Raw genomic sequence first — 22,870 nt, 5'->3', positions numbered from 1 at the left:
TCACCCGAGCTTCGTCAAAGTCCAATGGCAGAAACGATGTATGAGCTATGAAACTAGCTCACCAATATACACTCTCTTTATCCCAGAATCCATCCGTTGACCCCGTCTAATAGAGCCATGCAACCCAGTTGGATATCATCGTCCACGCATGCCTTCATAACCGTACATCTATGAATGACCAAGCCCACTTTACACGACTACGACGGAAAGGCCTGCTGTTCAAGTATGCTTCGTTGCCTCTATCGTCGTAATCCTCGCCGTCGTCTCTCTCGTTGTCCTCGCCCGTCTTTGGTCGTCTGGCACCTTCGTCCGGCACCTTCGTCCGGCGTCTTCGTCCGGCGTCTTCGTCCGGCGTTGTCGCCCGTCGTCTTCGTCCAGCGCCATATTAGGCAAAGTAGCTCTTCCACAACACACCCTCCAGGTCCTCAAGCTGTTCCTGAGTGAAGTACTGCATGCAACTGTTAGCTTGGTGTATGAAATAACATGTGACGTGCCGACGTACCTTCTGATCCACGCTCCAGCTGTCCTGTCTGGTCTTCTTGAAGTCGGAAAGAATTGCCTTGGTGGCTTTACCGACGACTCCCGGGTCGCTAGCTGCACGAGTCGCCAGAATTTGCAGAACCTCGGGCATCCAGGACGGCGGAGGAGTGGCGTACGGGAATGCTTCGATGAGCGCACCCAGACCAAGGACAGCCGCATGCCTGCGAACGATCTGCTTGGTGGTGTCGACCGGCGTCTCGGTGCCTGGGAGCTTCCGCTTCGGCATGGGGTTGAGACGCAACTCGTTCTCGTAGCGCTTCTTCAGAAGCTGAATGGTAGGATCGCGGATGCGCTTCGGCGAGCACCTGATCATGCCGGCCAAAGTGGCAGAAGCGCAAGATCGCACTTCAAGCTGCGCATCAGCCAGCATGTCACTGACAGCATCAAACAAGATGTCACGCTGCTTCTTCTCGATGAGGAACAAGCGACGGAAGTAGATGACTTGCATGTTGACCATGGATCTCAACCGCTGGTGCCAGCTGGTCGCAGACTTGCCAATCCTGACCAGAGCATCAATGAAGGGACCATCTTCGCCTACGCGGAAAGGAATGTTGGGCAGGTGACGGTAGACATGATAGGCGAGACGCATAAGCTCGGGGTCTTCTTTGACATCCATCATGTGGAGGAGCTGCTCCATGTAAGGCTCCGGGAAGAAGGGCATCAGCTGAGTACACTCCTGAGACGAAAGCGTACTGTCCAGCCAAGTCAAGACGGTCTTCGATCCGGAGGTGTAGGAAGACGGCGTTTGCTGTCCGGGCGTACGCTCTTTACGCCACTTCTCGAGTCGATCGAAGATCTCGCGCATGGTAGCGTCGAACTCCTCGGTGCACTTGTAAGGGCGAATTCCCAGAGACGAGGCCTCCTTGTTTGCCTCCAGCAAACGGTCGACGTTCTCGAACGATTCGTGGTACCTGGTGCGGTAGATGGTAGCGATGACCCGACCCATTGCCTCACGGACCGTCTTGTACGGGTGGTCGATATGAGCCAAAAAGTCTTCGAGAATCGGTTTCTCGTGACGGAAGTGCCAGCCAGCGTCAGTGATAATAAACTCGAGCACTTGCACCTTGCTCGACTCCTTGAACGCGGCATTGGACGACATATCCAGCCTGAAAGCACTAAGGGTATCGACCAACTCGTGAGATCGACGAGGGTCCTTCGGATCTACTGTCAGATGCAGGCAGGAGACCCAGTACTGCAGGTTCTCCGGCGTCAGGTCCTCGTTGAGAATCTTCAACATCAACGTAGCGGCGAAGCCCCACACTTTATCACGGAATTCGAGGGGGTCGTCACTAGACCCGGCCATCAGTGCCGCCAGTATCTCTGATGTCGCCCGGTGCTGGTGCTTATCACTGCCGTCGCCGTATACGTCCGTAGTGAGTTCCTTGACGTCGTCCAGCGTGATCTCCGTCCCTCCGTAGTGCATTAGGTCGAATACGTGCATGAGCATGTATACGTTGCCCATACGGAACCGATCGGCGCCCGCGTCGCGGGGCTCTTGCTTGAGGTAGTCGAAGCAGGTCTTCAACCAGTCGCGCGTCAGCATTTTGCCGATTTGCGACCGCACGGCGGCCTCTCGCTCGTCGTAGTCGGTAAAGGGGTCGGGCTTCGCACGAGAGGCGAGGAACTTTTTGCCCCACACAAGCCATCCGGGATGGTCGGAGTCCACCATGTATTCAGCCTTGTTGGGATCGGAATCAGCGAAGGCCGCGAGATAGCGGTCGGTAAAGTCCTTGTCGCCCTTCTTCACCTCTATCGCCAGTTTATTCCGATCCTTCTCCTTCTCCAACAGGTAGTTGCGGTAGTCGTGGTCATACGCGGCGCGCATCTCGACGGCCTCGAACACGGAGGTGAAGGCGGACGTGTAACTAGCCCGAAGCCCAGGGTGGGTATCGTTCGTGCCTTGCGCGACCAATTTGATGAACTCTGGGGGTGCCAAGGTGTCGAAGCGTAGGCACAAGTTGGTAGCAAATATCACGCATCGGGAGGCAATCTTCCAGTGCGCCTCCTTGGCCATATCGACCAGCTCCAAGCCCAAGGCCGCCTTCTTCTTTTCGACACGTTCGCGACGCTGGACAATGAAGTTGTGGCGGTTGTCAATGGGGCGAGAGCAGTCTTCCGTAGGACGGATCTGCTCCACAAGGTCCTGATTGACGATGATCATCCGCTCGAATGGCTTTCCGAAATCCAATAGGGGGAACAGCGCAGTGGCGCCCAGCTGCTGGATGCTGGGCTTGTCGATAGTGCCTGCCTTTAAGTAAAGTCGAAGGGCCTCCGGGGCAAACCGCCAGTCTTTGACGATGGTCCTCAGTAGACTAGTGAAGAAGAGAGTATACATGGCACCCTTGATGCGATCATGGTCGATCTCGTCCAGGGCGACGCGAAGCCTCTCGATAAGGACCGGGATGACGAGGGGGCGACCGCCGATGAGAGCCTTGAGGGACGAATCCAAAGCGCTTTGTGCTACCCGCCTGACGTCGGCGTACGAAGACACGGACGACTGGGCTAGGTTCAGAAGTAGCTTCCTGTCCAGCTCGCTCTTCTGCCTTGCGGAGGCATTGTGCTTAACTCGCAGCAGCTGGTACGCGTCTGCACGCTTGATCAGTAGAGGACGCGGGTAGACCTTGCGAAGACCGCTAATCTTGAAGGCTGAGATGTCCGACTTGTACAAGCGAAGGTGTCTCTCCAACGGGTGGGCAGAGCGCTCGATACCGACGTCGGTGATCCATGTGCGGTAAGCGGCGTAGAGCGCGGTGAAGCAAGACACGTCATCCTCTTGCTTCTGGTTGAGAAAATCGTGCGTGCGGCATAACAGCTGGCCGACGTCCTCTCTCAACTCATGCAGCTTGCCGTAAGCTGGGTCCTCCTCGGTGAGAAGATAGCCGGCGTCGTACCGGTACTGAGGACGTGTCTCCTCATCTTCGGCAGCCTCGGCCAGAGGGTCATCGTCATCCATCGGGGTGTCGCCATCACCGTCTTCCTTCGCACCGTCTACCGTCTCGCCGGCCGCACGATGAGGATCAAAGAGAGTCGCAACACCAGATATCACCAAGCGAATCTGCTGCAGCAGTCTTGAAACCTCGTCGGACCACTCCTTGTTCTTGCCCTTACGGCTGACCGGTGGATGCTCGCCCATCAAAGAATCCAGCTTCTGCGCGGCTGCCTTGGTTTGGGAGTCGAACAGCTCGACGGCGAACTGAATCTCTCCAGCCGAGGGCCGGTGCCACTTGATGGTCAGGTCAGCAGGAGAAGTGGTCTTGCCCCAGTCGCCTACGTCAAGGCCACGCTTAATGATATCGGGCTCATAAAGAGCGCTATCGATGGGATAGGTATGCGTCAGGTTCAGGAGGAGATGATGAATGTAGTTGGAAATATGGATCGTGGGAAGACCTCGGCACTTCTCTTGCATGTACTTGGCAACGTCGTGAAGCTCATTCTGGTACTTCAGAACCTCGTTTCCGACGTGAACGACAACCATGCCAAGCATGCTGACATGCCAGACCAAGGCGCGGTCTCTAGGCAAATAGTCTGTCCCACTGCTTCTGTCGGAAGCAGCGTGGTTGTAGTCGATCTCGTTGCGAATGTTGACGATGAGCATCGGAATGAAAACCTTGAGCGTCTTTTCGGGATTGACCTTGCACAGGGCGTTGAGGATCCACGCCATGGCATCCCTCGCCTGGTGGACAACGTGTGTTGATACGAATGAAGAGAGCTTTTCGAGGGCGGTGTCGAAGAGCTCAGGAGACAACGATGCGAAGAGAGGAGAGAGCGCGGCGGGTAAGGCGTTGATGACGTTGTCCTCTGGAGTGCCTCCTCTGATATGGGAGGCGTCTGGCAAATTCTCCAGCAATGTGAAGACCTTGCCAAGAAGGGCGATGACGAACTCGCCAAGTCCTGCCGTCGAGGATCTCAAAATATTCGCCTCGTCTTCATCAGAAATTTCAGTCTCGTAGTCGAGCTTAATATCCTGTCCCTCGCGCTCCATGCGCTCCATCTCGCCTTGGACCCATTGCATGGCCAGGCTAGTGTCATGAACGGAGTCGTTATCCTTGACCAACGGGACCATGGGGATGCTGTAAGCCACACTTTGGAAGAAGTTGAGGGTGTACTGCGTCTTTCCCAGGTCGTTGGCGTCAATGCCGGGCAAGGCCAGGGCGAGGAGGGCTGTGATGTGGCATCGGAAGCCCTTGGTCTTGGACATGACGTTGGCGATCATCTGCAGGCCGTTCAGACTTGAAGTAGTACGGTGAACTTCAACCAAGCCCTGCAAGCTGGGGTAGAATCGCTGCAGAGCGCCGGGCAAGATGAGATTGGGCTCCAGGTAGGCCAGGCCCTGGAGAGACGCGTAGTAGTAGTGAGCGACTCTATTGCTCTTTGAAAAGAGACCCATGTATGTGACCTCCTTGAGAGCTGTTACGAAGCGTGCCTTCAGAGCAGGTGTGATCCTGCGTTCTTCGGGCGTGTCCAGCTCGCCACTCTTCTCGCGGTTCCAGCGAGAGACAAAGATGTCGGTAAGATAGACGGTGAATTGGCCGAGGAAGGTCGTCCAAGAACCGGCATTCGACGGGTGGTAGAAGGTGTCAATGGCCTCAAGCAAACCCTCCAAGCTGGCCAGTATTGAACTCTCCTGCTCCAAGCACTTGGGCGAGAGAGAGTAAACGATCCACCTGGCAATCATGTACGCCGTTGGGTACTTCTTCTTGTCCTTCTCCAGGTACAGACCCAAGCCGGACGAGTAATCCAGCGTCGAGTACGGAGAGTTTGACTGGCCAACGGGGATCTCTGTCAGGCGCAGAACAGCCGTGAAGATCCACTCAGACTGCTCCTGGGTAAAGATGCCGTGGGCGTCGAAGGGAGTGTGGGTCGACTGCAAGAAGTCCCTCGCCATGCGGGAGTATAGGTCGATAAAGAAGATGTCGAAGCTCTTAGAACGCGCAATCAGAGACCACAGGTGGAAAAGCGTGGGCATGAACTCCTGCGGCTGGGAACAAGGGACGTTCTCGGGGGCCGCGTCGGTTGGCAGCAAGGCGTTGATCGTGCCGACAACGATGTATGCGTTGGACACGTCGGATGTGCTGAAGTAGGGCAAGAACTCGTCGAGCATCTCCTTGCGGTCTTTCGGGTCGAAGTATGTCTGGGCGTGTAAACATAACTTCCATAGCTGTTTCTGCGATCGACGTCGGTTGGTTTGATGTGAGGCAACTTCGGATGGCAGGACGAGGGCCTTGATTTCTCTCCATAGCGGGCGCCAGTCGAGTAGGAGGTCGTCTACGGGCTTGAGGTAGTGGTATTTCCTGGTGATGACGGACGTTAGCAACAGAGACGACGGGGGGCGACGAAGGACGACGAAGGGCGACGGGGACGACGGGGACGACGGGGACGACGAAGGACGGCGGAGGACGATGGACACACCTAGTGAGCACGACGACCATGCGCAAGAAACGGTCGGCGGTGCTGGGGTCCAAACCGGGGGCCAGACAGAGGTGGTAGTAGAGCTTCGCCAAGGTGGAGCGCAGCTCTCTCGTCATCTCGAATTTGAGGTTCAGCCATCCTTGCAGCTCTCTAGTCCAGTGCAGTGCGCCTGGGCTGAAGTCCTCGGCCTTGATGGCGATGTAGAGATGCTTGAGGATGCCGGCGAGGGCTGCATCGCGTTGCTCCTCCTTCTCGACGGGGAAGGGCAGGTGGTTGAAGTAGCTGAAGGTGCGCGGACGGTAGCGCTTCTTGTCGTCCTCGTCCGTCTTGGTGTAAGGAGGGCCGGGGGAGTTGGACCGCGAGATGGTGTCGACGGAGGCGAAGTGGCTCGACAGGAAGTGTGCTGTCGAAGCGGCTGACAGCGCAGCAGCGTGGTTGGAAGGCTGAGGCCCCGGTGTCTCGTCCATTGTGTGTGTAATTGTGTAGTGATGCCGTCTACGCTCGATGTTGAGGAGGACGGCGGACGACGACGAAGACGACGACGGCGACGAAGATGATGGGGGAGGGCCGAGCGGAGGGGCAATGGCAGACGGCGGTAGTGGCAGCTACTTTGTGGTCGCACAGGTGCAGGCAGGATGTATCCAGCTCCCGCTTCCACACCAACTAAGGTATTTAAACGGCAAGAGCTGGGCGTCCACGGTCGGTCGGGGTGTCGTCGGGCAAGTCCACGATGGCCGGCAGGACAGGTAGAGATGCTGACAATCCTGCGGTGGTCAATTGGAAATGCAATCACCGGCGGAAAGATGGAATGTGGTCAATGCAGTTTCCCCTCTGCCTCGAAATAGGGCAGGCAATGGGCGGCGGTGGGGGATGCAACGAAAAGAAGGAGAGGAGGGAAAAAAAGAGAAGGTGATGTTGGAGGTCGGGTGTTCTTTTGGTCAAATACCTTGCCTGCCAGGCGTGGGCGTGGACGGGGGAAGATGGACGGAGGCAGGCGGGACGGGAATACGGTGGTGAGGACACAACCAGACAACGACACACACAGGCGCAGGCGGGACAGAGGAGAGAGGTGCAATGCAGTGTGCAGTGCAGGCACAGGCACAGGCAGTGCGAGTGATGATGCAGCAGAGGGCAGCCTGGGCCTCACCTTTGCTGGGAAGGGCTGGCCACACGGAGCAGCAGTGAGGTCAGCTCCCCCAAGGAGACCGCATTACATAAGATAGAGCTTTGGATGACCATGTATTCTGAAGCCGTGTTTTGCAGCAGGGGTACATGGAGAGGGAGGGACCTCGTGCCCACCACCCAAGGTAGGTCCACCTCACTCTCTCGGCTGCCTGCCCTGACGGCGCGCGCTAAGCTTAAGCAGCCCGCCCAGAGCAGCAGGAGCATCGCAGCAGCAGCGGGCAGTGAGTGGTGACGAACAGCACCTTCCACCTGTACGCGTTCTTGGCAGCCTTGTCTTGTCTGGGTGCACCTGCTCTTTCCCAAATATCCCTTCCCTCAATCGCCCCACTCCCCGTCCGCGACTTCCACTTTCTCCTCGGGTGCAGTGGCAGCTGCTGCACCTGCGCAGGGCCAGTGCTCCCTCCCTCCGCACTAGCGAGCCGCTTTCCTATGGCCATGTACCTCCATGTTGCTTCCATCTGTTTTAACGACGCAGACACATGGATGGTACTTGCTGCAACATCTACTGATCCAGGAAGCTCTCCACTTGGAGGAAGCAGGAGATCCAACCCGTCACATCCATCACCAACAACACTCTGACATGCAGCAAGCAAACGACATGAAGCTCTCGCCAGCAAGCAATCAAGCAATTAAGCACCTTCTGTAGTCAGTCTAGACCTCAACACAGTTGACAAACATGGCCGACAGGAGAACATGTTGTCTCCTCCATGATATGCCCGCGTCACCAGGGAGAAAACAACGCAAAGGAGTACGAGTAACCGGCCGTCCGCTCACATCCCACAGCATGAACCACCAACATCCGCTTCCCGACGAACACCTCCCCCAACAGCCCCGTGATCGCCAGAACACGTCGCATTGTCTTCCACCCACGTTGCGACCAGGGCCACCCACCTTGCAGCCCACGCGATCATGGCCACCACCCAGACAACGGCCCTCGACCCTCACTCCCGCACCAAGCAAACCTGCCGCCGCCACGGATACCTGCATCTCCAGCCACGTCTTGATAGATTGCCCTCCTCCTTACTCTGTATCAACATTGAAACCTGCATTTGCGACCACTCCAACAGCCTCTGGCCACTGTCTACTGATTAGTCAGGCCTCACCGGACCACCCTCTGCCCACTGACTCGGAGCGGGGAGCCGGCCGAACACTGCCGGCAGACAGACAGAAAGACAATGGATCCTGGGACCTGGACCTTTAATGTGGCCAATGCTCCTCGCATCTTGTCACTCCCTGAGTCCCTAGGATTTCCCCGTTTCCAGCTCCGAATTCCCATTCCCAATCCGCTCGCCGAAGGCGGACACCAGAGGACGCAATCATCCGCCGCCACCACCATCTCGGACACTTCTATGTGATGCGCACTCAACCACCATCAGCCAAGCCGTGTTTCAGTGTCACGATCGGTGTGAGGTGCTGAGGTGGAGGGTAGGCCGCGTTGTCTCTGATCTGCCTGCGCCTGTAACCCGACACCTGGAAAGTTCCATCCCAAGAAACAAAAGAGACCTCACATGACACCCGGGAAGGATTCTTGCGTTCCCGTCAAAAATCCTGTCGCCGCCATGGAACAAAGCTAGGGTCCAGAAAAAAAGGGGTCCTGCACGCCCGGTACTTTATCGTACCTTGGGCATGGCGCGAACAAGTGCCGGGTCGTCCCCAAATTTCAAGCAGCACTGGCAGCAAGTCATCGTCGCATCGTCGGCGCTGTTTTTAGACAGTCGCAATTCATGTGATGGGAATCGCATGTGGGCGCACGCTCAATTGGAAACCGCATCTATTAGACCTTTGGATGACGCAATGTCATATTTTGACTGCCACTGTGTAGAATCATCACTATCACAACCCATCATCATAATTCATGAGGATGATTTTTCTGTTGCTTGGAAACTCACCTGGTCAGATTTCTCGTCTCCCATCCAAACCATCACCTAAAGCGAAATCCCGCCCGACCACTCGGCGCCGAGGCCGACGCCACACCGTTCCGGCCCGGGATCAATCGGGCCTACCGAACCATGGCCTGCCGATCTAACTTTTTTCTCGCCCAGATTCCCGTCTATTTCCATGGACCATGAGGAGCCCAAAAGAAAACCCAACCTACGAATATTCGTCCACAGCCCCAGCCCAGACCACGTCGTATCCTCGATAAATAGCACAGCATCATACGAGCCCCCTTTCTCGTCACCCAAACATTACCTGCCCTCTGGCGTGACCCCCACCTTGGCGCCACAGCACAACAGCTGACTCATCCGTCCCAACCCACATCAAATACAGGGCCCATCCCGAAACTGGTGCAAGCGCGGTGACGTCGATAACCTCACCTCACCACTTTTCTCAAGACCACCACTCCAGCTTCATCAGCATTCATTACAACTTCACAAAATTCACACGCTCAATGTGTTCCAACTGTCATCATGGCTGTCGTAGATGAAGAAGCAAGTAAGTCGCCATCATCTCTCCTATCCCCAAATCGAACCTCACTAACAATCCCCCCAGACATGTCCAAGACCTCAACCAGGTCAGTGGCCCAGGGCAACTCGGATGCGCCGCCCCAAAACGCCCTCATGGCGACCATCTCGCGCACCCGCTCCCGCACAAACACCATCCTCGAGAAAGTCTCACTCCGCGAGCGCATCCACCACTTCACCTTTGCATGGTACACACTAACGTGAGACCTCCCCTCCCCCACCCCGGCGCCGGCTCCGACCCCATCGGCCCCGACGACCCCGAGCTAACCCCCCACTCGCAGCATGTCAACTGGCGGCATCGCCCTCCTCCTCGCCGAGACGCCCCACCGCTTCACCGGCCTCGACACCATCGGCCTCGTCGTCTTCCTCCTCGACATCCTCCTCATCTTCCTCATCACCCTCGTCCTCTGCCTCCGCTTCTCCTTCTTCCGCAAGGCCCCCGCAAAGGCAATCACCCACCCCTCCGAGTCCCTCTTCATCCCCACCTTCTTCCTCTCCCTCGCCGCCGCTCTCTCCAACATCCAGCACTACGCCGTCCCCAAATGCGGGCCCTGGCTCCTCACCACCCTCCGCGTCGCCTTCTGGCTCTACCTCGTCGTCACCTTCTTCGCCTCCGTCGGCATGTACCACCTCCTCTTCACCGGCCGCCGCCGCCTCTCCCTCGACAGCATGACCCCCGCCTGGATCCTGCCCATCTTCCCCGTCATGCTCACCGGCACCCTCGCCGGCTTCATGTGCCGCTCCCAGCCCCCGGCCCACGCCGCCGCCATGCTCGGCGCCGGCCTCGCCGCCCAGGGCCTCGGCTTCCTCGTCTCCGCCTTCATGTACGCCACATACCTCTCCCGCCTCATGACCGTCGGCCTCCCCGTCCAGCGGCCGGGCATGTTCATCGCCGTCGGGCCGCCCAGCTTCACCGCCGCCGCGCTGGTCTCCATGGCCGCCGACGTCCCGCGCCTGATCGCCTCCGAGGGCTCGCTGGTCCCGGCGTCACTGCGCTCCGCCGCCTACCTCACCGAGATGGAGAACCCGGGCACCGTCGCCTTCGCCATCCGCGCCGTCGCCCTCTTCACCGCCGTCTTTCTCTGGGGGTTGTCGTTTTGGTTCTTCTCGTCCGCGTGTTTGTCAACTGTCTTCGGCATGCCGGACCACTCGTTCCATCTGAGTTGGTGGAGTTTCGTCTTTCCCAATGTGGGGTTTACGGTCGCCACCATCCGCATCGGCGAGGCGTTCGGGAGCGAGGGACTGCTGTGGTTGGCGACGGTGTTTACGATTTCGTTGGTGGCGGTGTGGCTGTTTGTTGGGTTCTGCTGCGCCAGGGCGGTGGTGCGGAGGAAGCTTGTCTGGCCCGGTCGCGACGAAGATAGCGACTAAGATGCGTATGTCGTCGTCATTTGATTCTTTTGGAGCTCGTAATGGTAATTTGGACGGTGGACACGATAGAGCCGCCGTCCTGGTAATGATTTAGACTTAGACCGGATACCCCGCCTGAAAGAGGCATTTGTATAGTTTGATAGATAGAATCGAAAAGTAATCTCTTTAGGGAAATATCTGGGTAGCAGATCATCACGCTGTTGAATGATATCTTTCTATCGTGAAGTTCCTGTCCAAAAAGTCTGTCGATTCAGCCAGAGAGTCCTTGTGCCACTGGCGATAGAGAGTAGACGATCCACCTGGTAATCATGTATGCTGTTAAGTACTTCTTGTCTCTCTCGAAGTACTTCGATGCCGTGCTCATCGTCTTCGCGATATTTTAGATCTATCCAGCTAACCCTGGAAGTCGCCCTGCCGTACCGTTAACCGTCGCCTGTATTCACTAGCATAGGAGCGCAGCAGCTGAAGGGTTTCGCTCGTGGATGGGTTGAGGAAGATCTCACGTAGCTACCTGTCTTCGATGTGATGATCAGACTAAGATTGGGGCACCTCAGCACAGCGTGGTTCTTGTGTAGGAAGAACGTTGTCTGGTTCCTGTGCCACAGACTCAGACTTTCATCAAGATCAGACTCTTGATGGAACACCTTAGAAGTTGAACGCTGTTAATGTCTCGTTTGGCAAGCTGGAGCAAGGCAAAGTCCACACTGTGGGTTAAACGCTGTTCATTGAGCCTTCACTCAAGGCACTCTCACATCACATTGTTCATTTAAACATCGTTTCTTATGATGAACGACTACAACTGAGCATGCATTTCCAGACTCATTCCTTTGCGACCGCCCAGACAAGGAGGCGTCTGCTCTATGTTGGAGTAGTGGACCTAGGCCATGTGGTATGTGAAAGAGTCGTAAATTCTATTGTGAAACTCAAAATCACACTCCTCTGATCGTCGCGTCGTCGAATCATCTACATAAAATACTTGACTTCGTCCATCAAGTTTGGAGTGAAGGTGTCGCTTGTTTGAGTCAAGAGGTACATCGCCATTTCGTAGCACTTCTCTGATTCCCACCTGAAGGCGACTTGCAAATCACACCTAAGTCGACGAAGCATGTGGCACCGTTGAGACTCAAAGGATGCTCTGTCTGGGCGGTTAGGGTAAGGCACTGAGAGCTCGATGGTCCAAATCGCTGCCTATACCTTAAGTCTTGGACCTTCAAGGTCCATTCGTACATAACGATTATCAATCCTATTGTAATTGATGGTTTCGACCTATCAAGGTCTTTCACATAGGTCGTTGTCATCTCCGATACAACAGATTTAAATTATAAGCAATACTGAAACGCATTCAATTCTTCATCCTAGACATATCCCTAAGCCATTCACCTTCACGCGGTCTATCTGATTGCTATTTCTATACCCAGTGGCTGCTACAATGGAAACGCCATTACCAGTCGTACGGCAGGGAGACCTGACAAGGCACTCTATTCAAAAACCCACTCTCCTCAACATGCCGTGGGAGATCTTGAACCACATCCGGAAGGAGCTGCCAACGTCGTCACGGATAGTGTTCGCTCTCGCTTGCAAGTACACATTCCACACATTCCACCCAACAGGCACACTGCCGTGGCTTTCGAACCCCGAACGACGGGCAATAATCCGACTCATTGTGAAAGATCAAACTGACTATTGGGCATGCATGCTTTGTCCACGGTTGATACGGTGGGATATCAGTCAGCCATACCTCGCTAAACAACAACACACCCGACAACATACTTCTAAATGTCCTCCTAAATGTCCACATTTCAGTGAGCGCGAGCGCCGAAAGATATTTATTAACTGGGAAGAATCAGAGCCTTGTAGTTTGGATTGGTTTTGGTTGAATGAAAATTGGTATGGTAGAGATTCTTGAGCGAAGCACTCGCAGGGCGTCAACCTGCGCGCGCAACTGGCTTGCTGCATACTCGGAGCAACCCCCTTGTAGCTGGAGTCTGGACCCATGCTTGTGGCATTATCTCTTCGGCATATGAGCCTACAACGCTGGCTTGGAGGAACCAGGATATCCAGTTATGCAGAGATCTGAGAGACTGGCCGTTGAATACGCGCGTCTACGTGTATCGGAAATGGATGTCATTACGATTTCGAAGAGACTGGTGAAGCTGGGATATGGTTGCGAGTCCATTCCCCCTTCAAATAGGTCATCTTCATACAAAACTTTAGGTCAGAACCAGGAAGAGGCTGAGGTTGACCGACTGCAACGTATTCGCAAATAAAAGAAGTCTGGCTGATACTTTGTCCGATCACATGTTACAAGCAAATATTCACAATTCTGGAAAAGCGCAGGGCAATCACCACAGCTTATGGCACAGCATAATTATTACACAAAAGAATTCAAGTCGTTACAGATACCTCCGGTTCAATTGGCCTGGTCTTTTTAGTCTTGATGTTACTGTCGTGAATCTCAGCTTGCACGCAACGACAAAACACACTGCCTCATACCGGCATTCTACAAACCTCACGAAACAGGATCTTCTGGAACAAATCCATGCCAACGAAGCAAGCAAGAAACTTTCTAGAGCTGACCATTGCATGATAGACACTCATCCTCCATCCCATGACCTCCAAACATCCACCCACTCAGCACCCTCGCCATCCTCGAGGGATGAATAAGCAACCGCCATCACATTGAACCCATGCCGTCACCCCGATCCAACATCCCAAGCATGCTTTCTTGGCATGAACATGACAGCTCAGAATCCCGCGCTCACAAAGCGTTGACATCATACATCATGCCTCGAGGGACCCCTACTAGGGCTTGGACTACACTCATGCCCAACAAAACCTTATCCCGTCCTCACGACCCTTCGATGCCAAGCAAGGCCAAAGACATCCCGCCCGCCGGGACCCTTTTGATATCTTTCCAGACTTGCCGAAGAATGCTGTCACTCAAAAAACTTTACATCGAGGAAAACTTGCCATCTCATATCCCCGCAGGACGACATCTGATATCAAATCATGAGACTATCAAAACTCTATTGGACGACCAGGGGTATCTACCTCAAGCAGGCGGCAAGAACGAAGCAAACAAGGCCCCTTGTATGGCGCCATACATGACGAAGAAAGTCACAACCTTGCGTCCCAGGGCAGCTCTCTGGGGGTCAAGCAGGCAGTCCGCAACCCACCAGTACCAGACGGCATATCCCGATGCGATCCGTGTGATGATCTGGATATGGTACGTCGTGATCGCCAAGACGGCCAGCAGGACCTGGGACGCCGCCAGCGAGAGCACCACAATCTCCCTCGTGCCCATCACCGTCATCGCGCCACCAGTCGCTGCAGCCTGACTCTGACTCTGACTCTGACGCTTGCCCGTCGTCCCGCCCTTCTCCGCCGTCGGACTCCGCCCCAACCCCGAAGGCCTCTTGAGCACATCCAACCCCGACACGATCAGCAAACCCAACACCGGCGTGGCCAAGGCAAACAGCGGAATGTTGCCGGGGGTCCAGTAGCGGAGGAACCCAACGCCCCTAGTGATGCGTCGGTGATTAGCAAAAGTTTTCCACCGATTTCTAAGTATGTCAAAGACCCAACCCGTAAATCCCCGCAAGTACCGAACGGGTACCTCAACCACTGCAGGCAGGAAGAGGAATCAAGGGTCGCGGATAGGGCTGATGGAACGACGAGAGCGGATACATACCAGTAGTGTTCCTGTACAAAGGAGTAGATGCTGGGCACGGTCCGCCCGCACCATGCGCGCGCCTCGGATGCGCCGGAACAGTACCTTACCCAGGCCAGGTACTGCGGGACGACGGAGCCCATGGCCACGAGGACGCCTCCGACGCCAGGCGCCAACAGAGCCGCGAGGGAGGCGGTGACGCTTGCGGGTGTGATAGGGCTGGCGAGCAGGCCATGTACGATGATGATGCACTCGGCTGCGAAGGGGATGCCGTTGAGGAGCCCGTTGGAGCGGCACGCCGTGGCCAGGCCGAAGGCGGCGCCTGCGGAAATTTGCGCTGCAGACCAGGGGAGAGAGCCGCGGTTTTGCGCTGAGGCCGAGGCGAGGATGTTGTAGCCCAGGAAGGTGAGGAACGCGAACGGGGCCTCGGCGTAGGGCGCTGAGAGGAAGAGACCTGCTGGCGAGAGGATGTGGAGAAGGGCTGAGAGGAAGGCGAGAGGCTTGCGGTTGAACAGACGGAGGGTCAGAGAGTACAGCGTGAGGATGGCGAGGAGATGCGTGACGTGAGACGTCACGATGCCAAAGGCCGCCTCCAGGGAGCCGCTGCCATCATCGTCAAGACCGAGGCGGCGGGCAGCACCGGCGAGGGTAGACGCCAGGTAGGGCAGGACGGCGTTGAAAGCCCATTCCTGCTCGTAGACGTAGCCTCGCTTGGCGGATTGGGTGAAGTAGATGGCATCCCAGCGGGTGAGGCGAGTGACGAGCGACAGGCCGGACTCGCTGCGGTTGAGCATCAAGGTCGTGGAGGTGTCGTATGACGGGGCAACAGCGCTGCCGGCGGCGATGGCCAGCAGCAGACCCTTCCAGGCCAGGTACGCCGCGATCAGAGTCTGGCGCGGGTTGGAGTCATGTCGGGCGAACATGACTGAATGACGTCGGAGGCCGTGGTGGTGATGGCAGCGATGGGTGGGTGTGCCGAGACGGAGGCCGGGGCGCTCGGTAAATCGCAGAGAGATGTCACCGGCCGAGCAGCCCTCGCTGGAGACGGGAGTTCGGCGGCAGGCAACAAAAGACTCAAAGTTTGATTGCTGGGTCGAGTCCCGCGCGTGGTTCGATGTCACTGCAAGGAGCTTAGAGCAGAGCTGCGAGCTTAAGCTGTAGTGTGAGGTTCAATTCCATGTCCGCGAGTCGGTCGCGAGCCGCGCCGTGCCGGACACGCGGTGCCACCTGGCCAATTGGATGACTGGAGGAAGTGGCGCACGGGGCAATGCAAGAATCCGCTCCGACATTTTGTCCACCCATTTTGTCCCTTTGTCACTTTTTTGTCTTGCATAATATTTTCTGGGTCGGATGGATGGGCTGTTGCGCCGGACTTCGGGGTCGGCAGTGTCCCTACAGAGTTAGGTATCCAGGATTCCAGGAGCGGGTCGATCTGATGTTACTGCGGATGTCACTGTGGGCTGAGATATTTTCTTGCTATTTTTTCCTCAGCCCTCTGATTTTTCTGGAAGCGTTCCAAGCGTTCGTTTTGGTGCAAAGAGCCGCAGATTGTGGATTCCAGACGGGACGGTGAAGAGCTCCACGAACGTCGGGTGGGGGCATGTCAGGGGCACCTCGCCGCTGTCTGGACTGGGTGACTGGGATGGTAATTAGCGACTCCTCAATTCCAGCCTCGAGCATTGAGCAAATCCTCCTCAAACCTCCTGGCCCGTCTCGTTCCTCATCTCCCACGCAACAGTGATCGCGATGGGGACCGTTTCCCCTGTGGCGAAGTCTGAGCAGAGGCTCAACGGGGGCCCATGGTCCACTGGCAGGGCTCAATGGCCGGTTTAGGGCCAGCTCCCGTCATCTTGAGGGCTGGCGAGCGAGTGGAACTTGGAAGACATGGACATCGAGGGGCTGCTACAGGAGGTCTTTCCCCTGAATTTGCCGCCCCGCGCCCCTGAACGGCGAGCGTCGAAAATGAGCATGTCGTCCATGTCATTCCAGTGACTTGATTGGAGGCCGACAGATAGGGACTTTGATTAGAGATGTCGATGCAAAAGAGCACAGCCGCATCCAGCGGCATGGGTCGGGGAAATGGGGCATCGGCAGTGAGGCTGAATGGACTTCATCAGAATACATGAATAACTTTTGTGCTGACCATGATCCGCAATGTTGGCATCCCATGATGCGCCTCAAGGAGGAAATGACATGCCGGGAAGCCCCCAACAGAAGGACAGGTTAGGCTGCTAGGGATGCAGGTGAGCCACCAATTTAGAATTCCAGGCAAGCCAACGGCAAGCCACTCACAATGTATCCGGGCAGAGTACTCACGTGCTGTGGAAAGTACCTCAACTCCCGGGAGATCCGCCGTGTGCTGCTGCAGTTGGCGGGATGGACAGATCAAAGTGGAGAGGAGTGGTTGGTGGTGGGTTCACTCAGAGTTAGAGGGCGGCCCAGACAGATTCCCATGTCGCTCCTGTCATTTAGGAGAGCCCGATGGACGGATGAGATGGCTGAGATGATGGACGGGAGGGTGAAGCATGTGCAGGTACGATTGGCAAGAATGGACAGTAGGTACAGTGAGATGTGATCAGAAGCGCATTAGACAGGAGCGACTGTGACCATGCCTGCCTTAGCTGCCACGCTGCGCACCTTCGTGCCTTCCTGATGGTGGTGCCATTTAGTCTCATCACGTGAGGATGGGTGCCTTATCTCGGGTATCAGGCACAGGAAGGTGCATTCGGGAGTCGGGAGGCAGGAGACACGCAGTGTGAATTCCGTCAAGGAAGGAAAGTCGGCCCCGATCCTGCCAGCAGCGGCGTCGGGGCGGAAAGCAGGTGCACGCCGACATGCTGCTCCTTCCCCCGACCGCTACGGCGTTCACCGAACAGGCACTTGCTCCTCCCCGCCGCCGCTGCTGCCTTCCCTGTTTGACTTGGCTCACCTCACCTATCCCACCAAGTGGAGACCGCATCTGCACCTGCACTTCCGTTGCAGGCACAGCGGTACTTCGTTCTTGCACTTGCACTTGCACTTGGTTGGGCGGGTGTTCGCAGGCTGTCATCGGAAGACACCTTCCGAATTGTGCATCCAATCGAAGGCAAGGTACGACCTGAACACAACACAAATGGAAGTACGAAATACGACGGCCACATGAACACCCGTCGAGGCCTTCACCAACACCTGTGAAGCAAACCATCGTCCATCCCAGCTGCTCCCACCTGGAAACAAACCTTCCATTCGCCTGCAACAAATCATTCTGTTTCTGTTTCACATGGCTCCCCGGCTGCTCTCGGCCCAGCGAACCCTTCCCATCCAAAACTTGCCTGCACCGTCCGACCTTTTTCGCCCGTCGCCCTATGACGAGACTTGGGGTAAGGTACCTCTAGTCAGATTACCCACGATACCCTCGACACCAAGCACCGTGGAACCCAATCTCATTGTCCACCCGCTCACCTGGCTACCGACAAAAACCATTCTGAGACGAGCAAGAGACATGTCAAGTCTCCTCTCCGTTTAAGCTTCGCCCCCGGGCAGACAACGACGAGACCCTCGCCGCCAACAAGCGTCACCGGACGACCAGAGACCCTTCGCCCATGTGTCTGTTCGGCACCCCAGACACGCACCGCATTGGCTGGCCCGTCTTGACTTCGACTCCTTCCGACGCGCCCAAGCTTGTTTTGCTCGCCTCGCTGCGAGGCACTGGCTTTCGGCGAGCACTCATCTGTGGGTGCTGTGTGCCTGACCCTGAAGTCCCCGAATGGAGGCATTCGGCTGCGAGCTTACCGCCCTGCCCTGCTACCACCCAAGAGAGGAGATCAGCCTGTGCCACCGTCTCTCTTTACCAAGGGCGCTGATCCAGTGACCCAAGTAACGGCATCGGGCAGAATCGCCGTCCTTCTTGCTGACAGCCGATCTGCCTGCGGGAACCGGCAGCCAAGAGCATTGGCGGCCGCGAGCGTACCGGTACCGTCTCCTAATCCTCCGTATCCTAGCTACTGTGAATTCGGGCATTCAATCACCGGGTTGGGCTGAACACCCTCCATCGCGATTTCGATGAACATCACCACCTTTTCCTCCTTAGCCTGTCTCTGCGCTGACGAGGCTTTCTTATCCGATTCGGCCTCCATGTCGCCAATCGCCAACTGACAGCCGTCTAGACAAGACACCCGCAGAGACGAGAGACAATACGTACCCGGCCTGACCTCACCGCCGTTGCATATCAGCTCCTGTCTTGCTTTCTCGCCCGCCTAGTGGACGATCGAGAGATTCGAGACGCAGGTGGTGAGGTCGCATCGCAGCTCTAACCAACAAGTCCTCCCTCGACTGAAAGTACCCCGCCAATCTCGGGAAGCCGAGTCCGAGTCTGCGCGCGTTCGCCGCACCTCTTCTGTTATTTCTCGGCCAATGGGGTCTTAATGGTGCAATGTTAGCTGCCTCTACGCAGTACACATGCTTTGGGGCTTTCGTCTTGTTCGATAGGTCAGCTTGCTGTCTCCGCCGTTGACAGGCCCTAGTCTCGCGTCCCGCTCTCCACCGCACCACAACAGCACGGGCACATCACGGCTGAGATTTCACAAGACCGCAAGTCCAGACCGTCTGGTTTGTTGGGCTGCTGCAACAGAGTCTGCAATTGGGCATCGCAACTGTTATCCTGTTTAGACTATGAGCGACTACTGCGCGTCTGCGACCACATCAGCAGCCAGGCACGCCTGGCACTACCATTGTCAACTGCAGGTCGAAACAAGCGCCTGATACAGAGAGACAATAGCCTTCCACATGTCAGTGAACTCTGTGCTCTGGCTGCCAACAACCATGGGCCCAGCGACGTGTCACGCCTAGCAGAGCACCCTAAATCCTCGGGTTCCTTTTGGCTTTGCCAACCGCATTAGGTGCGGACGCCTATCAGTGGACGGTCTGATCTAACGAGGTTATCCGCTCGAGACGTCTCACACGTCGAGTCTGGCTGGAAGGCCAACCGCCCGTCCACGATCGGGCTCGTCACCACACGTAGACGTCGCTAAACACCATCAAAAACGAAGTGGTGTTGCCGGTGCATCACAGGCCTGTTGCCAGTCTCAAAGTCAACTAAGGTAGACAAGCCGCCAGGTCAGCGTCAGCCACGACGACAAGCAGCCAGCAGATTATCTTCATCAGTACAACGCAGCATTGGGCTGATTAGTACTGTTCCAGCAGTATTATTACACAACTTTGACACTGCCGACTTGGGATGCCCAGCGGCTGGCATCTGTTCAAGAAGGATTTTTGGTACGCTACTGGACGGGTGGTGGCTTGTGCGGTACCAAGCTCGAGGTTTGCAAGGGGACCCCGAGCTACCCGCTGCCCAATCCGAGTACGAACCCACCACACCACAGCGGCCACGCGAGCTGCAGCCTGAGTGTGTATTTGCAGGTAGTGTCCGATCGGGGTGGCACACCTGGCTCCAGCGGCCATTGGCTGCTTGTTCGCAGACGGCAGGCCGTGGTGAAGGGCTCCAGCGATCCGGTTTACGGTCTGAGCATCTGACTGACACCCGCTGCCTTGATTCCTGGGTGGTCTGGCATATCAGGGTCGTCAAAGTGGTCTGTCTATCGGATTGGCGACGGTGAGTACCGATGACGACTGACATGAGAAGACGGATACCAGGACGTCCGGATTTGAGAACCAAATCGGCCCATGATGGCCGTGTTGTTTTTGCAACGAATTGCGCGGGTGCAGCTCAAGGCCATTCCCTGCTGGCGAGTTTGCGAGCACGCAGCTCCGCAGTAGCTGCATTCGGGATATCCCTTCCGCCTCGACAACTAGAGGGGACGCGCAGCCCCAAGTCCAAGGTCTCAATTTAGCAGCAAGCTTCCATGGTCACACCCAGTGGACGAGTTGAGAAACAAGACGATCTGAAGATTGAGAGGGCGTCTTCGATTCGCCGGGCACCTCCCTCTCGGCAGCCGTGTTTTACTGGGGCAACAGAAGTGAACTGAGAATGGTCGCGGGGATCAGAAGAAACTTGGAGACACCACCAGCCGCGACGAGCAGCCTGTCCTATCCGCGTCGCCCCAAACAATGTCATCCAAACCAGCCGGTTCATTTACTTTTCCGGCGCCTCGCACAACAGGACAGGACTGCACAATTCTCGCAAAGGTGGAAGCGGAAACTGTTGACCACATGAGCCAGGAGGAGAAGAGGCTGGGGCGCTGGAGTCTGGCCTGTGACCCCCGTCCGTCTGATCTGGGGCCTCGCAGTTCGCCGAGGAGCCGACGCAGAGACGAAGTGGAGGCAAGCAGCGGTGCCTGGTCGATGACATTTTTTCTGATTTTGAGTTGCGAAGAGAGTTGTGGACTGTGGTCAGCAGTGGGAAAGGAAGTGCCGCGACATGAGGTACACAAATCACAACACAACAGACGGCACAGGTGGGAGTTGAGTAATACCAATACCACACGCAGCACATTCCACGAGAGAGGGCCAGACCAGCAAACCAGACAAGGAGTGCAGAGCACCACAATGGCAGTCGCGGATGCCGAGGAGTCAAACGGCCAGGCGACGGCAAGACAGTCTCAAATCCGACCGATGTGCGCTAGATGGCGGAGACGAGCGAGACGAGGCAGCTAAACAAGCTGCTCTAGTGCAGTGCACCTCGCGGCTTACAAGTGGGATTGAGCGTATTCATGGCTTGGAACTGGCGCCTGCACGAACGAGCGCCTTGGGTGGGCGCTATGCGGTTCGCACCACGGCTGCAGATTAGGCCATGTCTACCTAGGTCGAGTAGAGAAGAAGCCACCAAACAACTACTGCATAGTAGGAGTGCCACCTCAGTGGGAGACAACGGGCGTCTTGAGTTTTGGGAACGGGCTTGGAGTCTGGCGTGGGAGAAATGAAGAGCATTCTTCTCTGCCCTGCCGGCAAGGCAAGCCTGCAATAAGCCTACATTCAAGCATCCACAGCCCCGTGCGCTTCCACAATCCTTCCCCTTGGTTTCCGCTTCGAGGAGGTGAGTACGTACCACGCCTTGTGCCAGTACGTATCCCTCCAGCCCCTTACTGCAAGGCTTGTCGCCTGCACCGAGCAGAGCCTGTGACGGTCCACGGAGCGAGGGAGAGAGGACTTGTTGGTGGAGGTATGTACCTCATCTGGGACTTGGGTAGGTAATTCCCTCGCTGAACCACCCACTGCGACGCAGGTGACAGACGCAGCTTTAGTACTGACAGGCACGAAGCACAGCACAACACAACAGCACAGCACAGCACAGCACGGCATAAGCAGCATCACAGCAGCACGCCCAGTCACCCAGTCGGCCGGGTCTTGCCCCCAAAAGCGCACCTCACCTCCCGCCTGCACCGCACCGCCCTTTCCCCCCAGTGCCCACACTGCCCACCGCCCACTGCCCCCCTCAGCAGGCCCCCCATCTCCCCCCTCCCTTCCCTTCTTCCCCCGCTGGCAGCAGTCGTCGTCGTCTTCGTCTTCGTCGTCGTGGTCCTCCTGCTCGAAAAGGCAAGGTACCTGGCTCGTCACCCATCGCACACCAAATATTACGTACCCCTCTCCCGCATTCCTCTCTCTCTTTTCCTCCTCCTCCTCCTTCTCTTCTTCTCCCTCGCATCGTCGTCTCACGCAAACGCTTTTCTCTCCATCTCTCTCTATCCATCTCTCTTCTTTGGCAGACTGGTTCGCCCTGTTTCTGCCCCAGAGGCGGCAAGCACACTTTCTTTACCTTCTTACACCAAAAGAAACGAAACAAGTACAAGTACAACACCACCACGACGCCACGCGTACCAGCACTACTGGGACCAGCCAAGCACAGCACACGCAGTACGTACCGGACGGCGACCATTGCTTCCCGTCTGCTGCTCTCTGGATCCCAAAAAAAGGACAGGGAATCCCTCTCACCCCGACGGCACACAAACTCTCTTCCACTGTTCCAGCACCTGGGTCTGCAGTTCGGCTGCCGGAGTTGGCAGAAAGCACATTAGCAGAAAAGAAGGAAGGGGAAAAAAGAAGAGGGGCCCTCCACCGTCCTTATTTCCTTTCCCTTCCGGCTCCGTCCCTCCATCAGCTCAACCCACACCAAACAACCGACTGAAGCTTCCCTGTGTGTGACTTCACTTGCAAGACCTTCCTTGCGCGTACATCTGACAGCCCACTGACCTCGACCCCGACGGCTGCTCACAACCGGACGTACCTTACCTACATCACCTCGCCTGGCCTGCCGGTACCCTTGCATTTGCAATTCTTTCTCTACCTACTTACATCTATC

At 56.5% G+C, this 22,870-nt stretch overlaps 3 protein-coding genes across 3 annotated transcripts; 1 reads left to right on the top strand and 2 right to left on the bottom strand.

Moving 5' to 3' along the window:
* Positions 1-385: 385 nt before the first annotated feature.
* On the bottom strand, positions 386-6,416 carry COL26b_009062 (uncharacterized protein; the record flags this gene model as incomplete). The annotated part of the gene is made up of 3 exons (XM_053181803.1): positions 386-448; positions 503-5,831; positions 5,950-6,416. The coding sequence occupies 3 exons, from the start codon at positions 6,414-6,416 to the stop codon at positions 386-388; spliced, it is 5,859 nt and encodes a 1,952-aa protein (XP_053034235.1).
* Positions 6,417-9,542: 3,126 nt separating this feature from the next.
* COL26b_009061 (uncharacterized protein) lies at positions 9,543-10,967 on the top strand (the record flags this gene model as incomplete). The annotated part of the gene is made up of 3 exons (XM_053181802.1): positions 9,543-9,567; positions 9,625-9,796; positions 9,878-10,967. The coding sequence occupies 3 exons, from the start codon at positions 9,543-9,545 to the stop codon at positions 10,965-10,967; spliced, it is 1,287 nt and encodes a 428-aa protein (XP_053034234.1).
* Positions 10,968-14,019: 3,052 nt separating this feature from the next.
* On the bottom strand, positions 14,020-15,560 carry COL26b_009060 (uncharacterized protein; the record flags this gene model as incomplete). Its single annotated transcript, XM_053181801.1, has 2 exons — positions 14,020-14,488; positions 14,659-15,560. 2 exons carry the CDS (start codon positions 15,558-15,560, stop codon positions 14,020-14,022), a joined length of 1,371 nt encoding a protein of 456 aa, XP_053034233.1.
* Positions 15,561-22,870: the final 7,310 nt, after the last annotated feature.

Source organism: Colletotrichum chrysophilum (assembly GCF_026319265.1).
Source record: "Colletotrichum chrysophilum strain AFK26 chromosome Unknown scaffold_84, whole genome shotgun sequence".
In the NCBI taxonomy this organism is placed as follows: Eukaryota; Fungi; Ascomycota; class Sordariomycetes; order Glomerellales; family Glomerellaceae; genus Colletotrichum; species Colletotrichum chrysophilum.
This window is presented reverse-complemented; position numbering and strand designations above follow the sequence as displayed.